Source organism: Muscardinus avellanarius, assembly GCF_963383645.1.
Source record: "Muscardinus avellanarius genome assembly, chromosome: 15".
In the NCBI taxonomy this organism is placed as follows: Eukaryota; Metazoa; Chordata; class Mammalia; order Rodentia; family Gliridae; genus Muscardinus; species Muscardinus avellanarius.
This window is the reverse complement of record NC_137801.1, coordinates 9,240,349-9,250,351: the sequence shown is the minus strand read 5'-3', so window position 1 is coordinate 9,250,351 and position 10,003 is coordinate 9,240,349. Positions and strand designations below refer to the sequence as shown.

The window sequence follows — 10,003 nt, the reverse complement described above, 5'->3', positions numbered from 1 at the left end:
GACCAGGTCCCTGTAAGCTCTTGCAAATTATACCATCAAGTAAATCCTCCACCATGTTGAATTGCAAACTTGGCACTGAGATTCAAGGTCAGGCCTTAGAATACAGTTGGGGCGCCCTCACCCAGGGTTCCCTCCTCCCACAAGCTTCTCCTGATGTTTGCTTTTGCTCTGATGTTCTGCATCCCTTATTTTGTGCCACCTTCTGGGCCCTGTCTATACTGTGTTTTCAGAACTATCAGACCTCCTTTTTGCTGTTGAAAAGTTTCTCTTTTTTCCTCTCTTAGATGCTGAACTTCTTGAAACTAGGACTTCACCTTATTTTGATGGGTATCCTCTGGTGCTGGATACATCCTTCAGAAAACGTTGCCAAACTAATATAAGCATGAGATATTTACACTTGCTTTAATTTCTTTTCAAAGAAAAACTACCATTTGAAGTCAACCATGATCTATATACTCCCTGTCATCAACACAGTAGCTATTAATAAATACCCTGTTTAAGAAAATCTTCTGAATATCACCTTAGGCAAATGTTACCCTGATTGTATGAGAAAGATGAGAAAGGCCATGTGTTAGAAGACCTACATAATTTCATTCTGATAAAGTCCTCTGCAGAACCTAAGCCTTTCTGAGGTGTGACATCATGGATTCAGATGGGCATCATTCACCTCGTGCAGCCAGTGATACCTGTGCTAAGGATGGTTCAAATGTGTCAGAAAGAGCCTCAGCCAGATCCGTAGCAGACTAAGTTTTTACTGAACAGGTGTTTATTTTTATTTTTATTTATTTGTTTTTTTTTTTGTGTGTGTGTGTGTGTGCGTGTGTGGTACTGGGGTTCCTGGAAGCCCTTCTATCTCCGGGCTACACTCCCAGACCTATTTTATACTTTTTTATTTTGGGGAATAGGGTCTCATAAGCCAGCGTGGCTGGCTTTGAACCTGCAAGATCCTCCTGTCCCCGCCTCCCAAGCATGGGGATTACAAGTGTGCACCACCACACCCGGATGAACAGGTGGTTTTTAACTTTTTGATTCAGAAGTGTGCATTTGAATATTGGGATCTATTGCTAGTTTAACTGCAACCTACTACCCTGCATTTTATACCTTCCCCCCAGCCAGCCCATTGACTTTGCCAGTTTCTGAGATAAGTTCTCTAGGTGCCCTTCTAGGTCTTTCTAGGGGTAGAAAACTACTCGCTCAAGTACATTATAGGTCTATTCATTTTTGTTAGCTCTTAGCTGTCTTTAAAACAATGATGGGAATCAATTTAATCTGGACCAACCTTTTAAACACTGTGAGAATATATGTGTTACAAAATAATCCTCAAAATTCCAAACACATATTTTATCAACAACATGTTATATTTGATATCTCTGGAAAATTTATCTGTATTCAGTCTTCTATTCAATATATTGTATTATGTGATGTCTAGGATAATATATTCATGTTGATGAATTCACATATATAATGCATATAAATATGTTCTGTAATTTTATTATCATGTGAAATATATTTTCTGAAATCATATCTTTTAAGAAATGTTAAATTATATCTGCCTAGTCATGACCAAAATTATGCTCATCCTTTGATACTCACAAATATTCTTGAATAATATTTATTCTTTGTACATGTTGGCCACCTCTCTCTAACAGCCCAAGTTTTTAAAGCTAATAAGACCAGCAGTTTTGGATGATGAATTTTAATTTTCTCATGTCTCCGAATACTAATAGACAGTTATTAAAGACGCCACATGCCTTGTCTTGCACATATTTCAAACTATCTGCTTTCTACATTGTACAATCAATGATTATGCAGACACTTTATTTTAATTTATTTCTATTACCTTTCTAAAGTGTAGTATAAATGCATAAAAAACTTGGCCCAAAGTGCATGTATGTAAGTTTATATTTTATATGCATCCAATTTCAAGACAATTAATGCTGTTTTTATTGTCTATATGTTGGAAGTTCTACCTCCCAGCTATACCTCCAGCCCTATTTTTTTATTCTTTATTTTGAAACAGGGTCTCACTGAATTGCAAAGGACCTCACTAAGTAGCTGAGGCTGTCTGCCAAACACAATCCTCCTGCCTCAGCCTCCCAAATGCTGAGATTACAAGCGAGCGCCACCACGCTTGGCTTCTAATAGCATTTAAATTAAAAACAAGCTTCAAATGAGTTATCACTGTTCTCACGTAATTTCCTGTTTTGTAAATTGCTCAAATTACCAAGCACTGCAAATTTCCCAAATATAGTATTGCCCAATTTAAGTCCTTATCAGCATCACATTTTTGATGAAGAATTTTCTAAAATTGAGTTTACTTCTCTTTTCCACAAGAGTATCCTCCAAAGCCCTGATATCAATTTTTTTTTTTTTTTACTTTTTAGATTTGGGTTCTAATTATGTACATAAATAGCAACATGAGAACAAGGGGGTTCTAAGGCTTGTACATTATCTCTAGGTGAAAGGAGTTGAGATTAGTCCGCTTGTAGTATGGCATCACCCAAGATAACAGAAGCCCAGTATAGTTTTTCCTGAAGAAGAAAGCCAGTTTACTACATTCAATACTGAATTCTCACCATTTTTCTGTAGAAATACTGATTTACTGTCTGGAGTTTCAAATGTTTACCTGTAACTGATTAAAATGAGCAGAGCATGGAGTTTTCTACTTATTTCCTGGTGAATTCTTCACATTTCCCGGAGCCAGAGGAAGCCGTTTCCCGTCCGACCCACTTCAGCTTTGTGTGCGTGCACGTCTGCAGATGCGCTGACGCTCCTGGGGGCGTCCCCCGAGCTCTGTACGCCACAGTCTTTTGAAAGTTTTCCTTCCACAAATCTTCTACGATGATGTATCCTCGTAAACCCCAGTCATATAACTTCTCCCCACTGGCCTGGGCAAATGCAATGGCTTGTTGTGCGTAATAGATAGAGGCAGCTAATCCCATGAAACCGGGTGGATACACCAGCTTCTTTACTTTTGAACCTCTAGTGAAAAGAAGTCCAACAAGGCCGGCAAAACCAGGAACACCAAGTCTTGGGAAAAATCCAGGAGGTGCGTTTTGGAGATATTCATAGCTGTCTAAACCCCCTTGAACCAAACTTTGTATCTTGGGCTTAGTTTGAGAGTACCTTTCCTGACACCAACTTGCGTATGGCTCGCAATGATGGCGCAGCTGGGAGATGCCTTCTTCAAGTTGGGTCCTTGGCTCCTCCACGTATTTACATTGATCCCCGGGAACTGAGTCCAGTGAAAACTCATCAACCTTCATGGAATTTTTGTGAGGCGAGTCCTTTTTCGGTGCTGCATAGACTCTGAAAGTGAGCAGGCTCAGGCTGGCCGGCCCTACGGACCTCTGAATTACCTTGAACATGGCGCTGGCAGCGGCGGCTCCGGCAGGGTCCCCTGATAGCAATTTACATGGCCATCCTTTGTGGAGGCTGATTACCTAGGTAGTTGAACTGGATCTCAGGGTTTTTCTCTTGTTCCTCACAGTTCATCACACAAGGTGGGTATCCGACAATGTTCTTTGCATAGTCATGAGTGATTTTGTTTTACACTGGCACATTTGCAAACTTTATATTTCATAACATTTGTATCTATGGTTACATCTTAGAACAAAAGCAAAGCGGAACCTGGTGTGGTGGTGAATGTCTCATTCCGATCATTGAAAGGCTGAGATAGTGCCAGGCGTGGTGGCGCACGCTTGTAATCCCCGCGTTTGGGAGGCGGAGACAGAAGGATCGAGCAGGTTCGAAGCCAGCCGCGCTGCTTAAGAAACCTTGTTTCCAAATAAAAATATTAAAAATAGGTGTCTAGAGTGTAGCCCAGAGGTAGAAGGGTTTCCAGGCTGAGATGGGGGAATCTCAGGTTTGAGGTCAGCTTCGGAAACTTAGCAAAACCATGTTTCCAAATAAAAAAAAATTAATAAAGAAAACATGGCCTTGGGTTATAGCTTGGAGGTAGAATGACCCTGGTATATAAGAAATGACCCAACATATAAATAAATGAAGAGAGAAAGAGAGAAAGAAAAAAGAAAGAAAGAAAGAAAGAAAGAAAGAAAGAAAGAGTTGTGTCTCTTATTATAAGTAGAATTTTCCCCCAATTTTTAAAACAGAGAAAATACAATCAAATAAGTATGTATATTCTTCAGTTACCAATTACATCTAATACATAATACTTGAAGGTCTATTATGATTCTCAAAAGGCTGAGAGGAAATTAAGAAATCTATGATCGTGATGTTGTGTTGGGAGTAAAAGAGCACAGGCCTTAGAGTCAAGCTGACCCCCATATGATGTTCAGGAAATTACTTAGACTCGTGACTTAGTGATCTCATCTGTGAAAACAACAGTCATTAATAATCCCCGACTCCTTTTAAAGAGTACATTTCTCCTCATTTCCTTCAGTCTTTGAGTTCCCTCAAAACAAGGATTATCTTAAAGTTTCTTTCGTCCCAATTCAGCAGTGTCTGACACCTACAAGTCACTTTGCGTATGCATGAACAGATGGATAAAGAAATTACTAATGCTCATGAGGAGGAAGAATTAATTCTTTGAACTGATACCACTAAGGAAAGATTCCCAGAAAAGATGAAAATGAAAAGTTTGGCACCAAAGAGTACTAAGAGAGAGAAAAAGTGGAAAGAATATTTCATTGGTCTCCTCCTGTGCCAAATATGTACCTTTGTGGTGATCAGAATAAAACATTTTCTGGATATAAAAGCATATGTTAAATATTTATTAATAAGTATAGTTGTGACAAAATTTCCCAGAAGTATCACATTCCTGCAGAATTTGTGCTTGTCTAGACTAGTGAATAGAAGTATTTTAAGTTTCTGATCAGATGCCTGTGATGCCAGAATTAAAAATAGTTGGAATTTAATTACTTAAGAGTGATTTCTGCCGCCTCTCTTTCCTTCTTCATCTCTCCCACTTCAAATCAATTTAAAGATGAAATCAAGAGAAAATGGTTTCATAGGTCATAGCGCCCTCTCGTGGTTATTTTAGTTAACTGAGAAAAATACTATGAAATCCCGGAGGAAAACACAAACTGCCCACCTGGGCCTGGAGCTTTGGAGGGAAGATGTTCTCCCAGGTTTGAAAGACAAAGTAGCCACTAACACATCTGAAATAACAGCTGCATGATAAATGTAGAATTTGAATGGAAATTACTTAATTGTACCTATACTTTTAAGATAGATTTTGTTAGTACTATTATTATTATATTGGTACTGGAGATTTAACCCAGGGTCATTCTACCTTCGAGCTGTACACTCAGCCCTTTTGTAACTTTCTGTTTTGAAACAAGGTCTTACTAGGCTATTGGCAATATATCTGTGTTGCTGAAGCTGGCCTCAAACCTGCAATTCTCCTGTTTCAGCCCCCTAAGTACTGGGATTACAGGCAAGCTTCACCACTTTGATTTTTAGAAGCCGTGTGACATCGGGCTAGTCAATTAACCAGTGGTCCTGAGTGTACTACCCTGCTTTTGAAAACAAGCATATTTCTATATCCAAGTAAATCCACAAGAATATTGTGAAGACAGCATCCATTAATTTATACTCAAGTGTCTCATCTAAGTGAACCAAGTACAAAGATATATCAGTATTATGTCTTATGCTATATAATTTCAATAATATCTGTTAAGCATGTTCATTCAGTAGTGAAAATTAATTATTCTCAGAAATATTGGTGACTTCTAGCAGAGTGTGCACAAATATTACGATGGGAAAACAATCATATTTTTGTAAAGTTACTTCTACTGTTAAACAAAAAAACACTTTGGACAAATTAAATGTATCAGAGCATCTTTATTTTTCACTACTGTGCTGGGGCGGGAACCAGAAACCCAGAGCAACATAAGAAAGTGAACTACCATTGAGATATACTCCTAACCCAAATGTAGTGGAGTTTTTTTTAGCAAAGAGCAATGCATAAATTGGTAGTAGTTTGAAGCAGAAAGGGATGAAGAGCTCCTCCCAGAAACACAGACAGGAGTATTATGGACAGGAAAAGATGCCTTCTAGAAAGATGTAGAATGGACAGGCGGAATTGCCTTCTCAGGGCATGGCTTGATGAGGCTTTGCCCTGTATGGACATGGTTTGATAATTTAGCATCCTATGATTGGCTGAAGCTCAGTGCTGTGATTGGTTGAGAAAGAGAACATTTGTTGTGATTAGCTGAGGCAGAGCTAATTTGTTCAAAGAACATACTGTGAAATTAGGTTGTAGTTTGTTTGTTTATGGTGCTGCAGATGGAACCCACGAGTAACCTACCTCTGAGCTACACTCCGAGCCCTGTTTTATTTTATTTTTAAAATTTTGAGGTAGGGTATCACTAAGTTGTAGAAAGTATTTCTAAGTTCCTGAGGTTGGCTTCAAAACTGCAATCCTCCTCTCAGCTTCCCAAGTACAGAGATTACAGGTGAGCACCACCACACCTGGCTACATCGTGATTTCGATTGTAGTGCACGCCGGAAAGAGACAAGATACAGAGGAAATGAGGCCAAATTTAATTTGACACTACATAGTTTATTTGCCATCAAACAAAACATGACTTTTAATTTAAAAATTATTCAAAAACAACCAAATATTGAGTCTATTTGTTATTATTATTATTATTATTATTATTATTATCTTGTGGTGCTGGAGATAGAACTCAAAAACTTCTCCCTTTGAGGTACACCTTCAGCCCTATTTTATTTTTTATTTGAAACAAGATCTCTCTAAGTTGCTGAAACTGTTCTTGAACCTGTGATCCTTCTGCCTCAGCCTCTCAAGTAGTGGAATTATAGGCAGGCACCTCCATGCTCAGCTGAGTGAATTATTAGGAGTGTGTTTATTGATTAAAGGTAATATGTTTTATAGGAGGCATTGGTTTAGGACTGGGGAGATGTGGTGAGTTCCCACATGGAGTTAATATTCTAGAAAATTAACACAAGCTTTGTAAATAATCATCATAAAACTAAAGACAGTACTATGTTAAATACCAGGACAGGGAATATATAGACATGAGGATGGTTAATAAAGAACACTGTTTTAGCTAAGAAACTTCTGAGGAAGTGTTGCCTGTGTTGAAATCTGAAGAAAAGGAAAGCATTATATGAACAGAGTTTTAAGAGGATTGGAAGTTTAGAACACAAGAGGAAATGACAGTCTTTTAAAAGGCTGTAAAGTTTAAGCTCTAGGAATATTTTTATTCTTTTTTCTCAGAATGTCTTTAAAAATCTTTAATACTATAGCTCTTGTCAGAAATATTGTGACTTAAATATATCTTTTAAAAGCAGGTAGACAAAAAAAAAGGTCACCATTCAAAACAATCTATTCTAACCTCAGTATGTATGTGCACAGTGATGGTGACATACAGGAACCACTTGTGGGATTTCCCCTGGCTCCCTCTCCACTCCCCCTTTCCCATACAGGACACTGATATTAACATTGGTATTCTCACAGATGTATATGTCAATGGAAGTGCTTTCTTCCTTGACCCCTCCCTTTCCCTACAACACCCCTGGCTCCACTGGAGTTTCTCCTTATTATCGAAAGCCTCTCTTGTATCTGATTACTCTCTAGCTTCCAAATATCAAAGACAACATGGTCTCCTTTACTTTCTGTGACTGGCTAATCTTATGTAATATAAGATTACAGTTCTCCAGGTCCATCTGTTTTCCTACAAATGACATTATTCTGTTCTTCTTGCTTGCTGAGTATATTTCCATTCTGTATATATTCCATCATTTTGTAATCCTTGTGTCTGTTGATGGACACCTAGGATAGTTCAATAATTTGGCTATTGGGAATTGTGCCGCTGTAAACATGAACATGTATATATTACTATAGTATTCTGATTTCAGTTCCTTTGGATAGATAACAAGGAGTGATATAGCTGAATCATATGGTAGATTCTCAATCCTTTGAGGAATCTCCACACTGATCCTCATAGTGGCTACATGTTTTTTACTTCTACCAACAGGGTAGAAGAGTTCCCCATATCCTCACCACAATTTATTGTTGTTTGACTTCTTTATGACTGTCATTCTGAAAAAGATCTCTTTTTCTCTTAGCTAGGCAGAATAAATATTACCAAAATGGCCATTCTATCAAAAGTGATTTACAGAGTCAATGCAATTCCTATCAAAATACCAATGTCATTTCTCACAGACCTAGAAAAATCAGTCTTCAATTTTATATGGAGAAATAAAAAACCCAGAATAGACAAAGCAATTCTCAGCAATAAGAACCATGTAAGAGACATCACAATTCCAAGTATTCTACAATTAAAAGTATACTACAGAGCTATAGTAATAAAAACAGCCTGGTATCAGCACAAAAATAGACACAGGGACAAATAGAATATACATAAACAAATTCACACAATTACAGATAATTAATTTTCAACAAAGTTGCCAGACACATACATTATAGAAAAGATAGCCTTTTCAACAAATAGTGTGAGAAGAACTGGTTATCCATTTGCAGAGAAATGGAATTAAGTCTTACCCCTCACCCTGCACAACTGTCAACTCAATATTGATCAAAGATCTAGAAGTTAGACCAGAGACTGAAGTACTAGAGGAAGGCATGGGTCTAACTTTCTATCATATATACACAGGTAGAAACTTCCTCAATAAGACCCTCCAAAGCTCAGGAAATTAAAACAAGAATTAATAAATCAGATACCATTAAACTAAAAAGTTCACCAGAAGAAACCATCAAGAATCTAAAGAAATCATCAATAATATAAAGAGAGCCTACAGAATGGGAGATCTTTGCCAGCCACTCCTCTGATAGTGGACTCATGTCTAGAATATACAAAGAACTTAAAGACTTAACATTAAAAGAAAACCAAACAAGAAATTGGCAATTGAACTATATAGAAGCTTCACAAAAGAAGAAATACCAATGGAGAATAAATACATAGAAAATGTTCAACATCATTAGCAATCAGGGAGACACGAATCAAAATTGCACTAAGTATTTAATAGAACAGGATTAAGAGGTAAAATGATTTTTGTGTGGAAAAGTATTTTAGAATAAAATCAAGTCAGTTGAAATCAAGTTAGCTTAAGGAGGCACTCTGATTGCATTTACATAGAAATAACTTCAAAAATTGGTTTTTATTTTATTAAGAGGCAAGAAGAGGAAACTATTGTACTGATCTCCTGAAGGCAGAAAGTATGACAGAGTGATTAAACCTTGTAAAAACATAATTTTGTCTAACATTGGTGAATAGACTTGCTGAGGCCTGTAAAGGTACAGTTTGTAACAATTGATCCTCAGTCCCAAGGGCTGAGTGGACTAAAACACCAAGTTCTTCAGTTGTGTCATCTTGAGTTAAGAATCTTGAGCTGAGTCTCTGCGAATCACTTTCTGTTTGTTTATACTATTGCTGTAGTTGCCTTCTAGAGAGATGCCCTTCTAATCTGTACAGATAGCCGTTGGGGGCCATCTTAGCCCACTTGATGAGGTCACCATTTCCGATTGGCTTAACCATGTACACAGTACATGCTAAGTGAAAAGTGTCCACAAGCAGACAATCTTCCTTGAACCAGATGTGACCCCAAACTGGACTTGATGACCCTCTATTCTTCCTCAAATGTCTACCTTGACCATCCCTAGGCTTAACCCTTGCTTCTCACAATCTATCTCAACTTGTGACCTCCTTCCTCTTGACTTTGTTAGAACTCTATAAAAGAAAGACCCTGGCTGCAGAAGGCTAAGAGACTTGTCATCTCTCTCCTCTCCAACCCACTCCATTATTAAATACTCTCAAAATTATTATATCAGGCGTTGTGTCCTTCTCCTGCAAGATAGAAAGAATAGTTGAGGGAGTTGCCTTCAAGCATGATTTTCCATGGTGGGAACCACAAAACAATTTCTAGGAAGCTGTACAAAGCAGCAACCTTCCATGGTAGGGACCATGGAAAATTTTTCAGGAAGCTGCCAGAAGCAGCAACCCTCCCTGGTAGAACTACATAGCAAGCAGTATTTGCTAGAGCCCTCTATAAT

General features: G+C 37.9%; 1 protein-coding gene across 1 annotated transcript; it reads right to left on the bottom strand.

Moving 5' to 3' along the window:
* Window positions 1-2,662: 2,662 nt before the first annotated feature.
* Window positions 2,663-3,368, bottom strand: LOC308273767 (MICOS complex subunit MIC26-like; the record flags this gene model as incomplete). The annotated part of the gene is made up of 2 exons (XM_080711101.1): window positions 2,663-2,695; window positions 2,805-3,368. The coding sequence occupies 2 exons, from the start codon at window positions 3,366-3,368 to the stop codon at window positions 2,663-2,665; spliced, it is 597 nt and encodes a 198-aa protein (XP_080567227.1).
* Window positions 3,369-10,003: the final 6,635 nt, after the last annotated feature.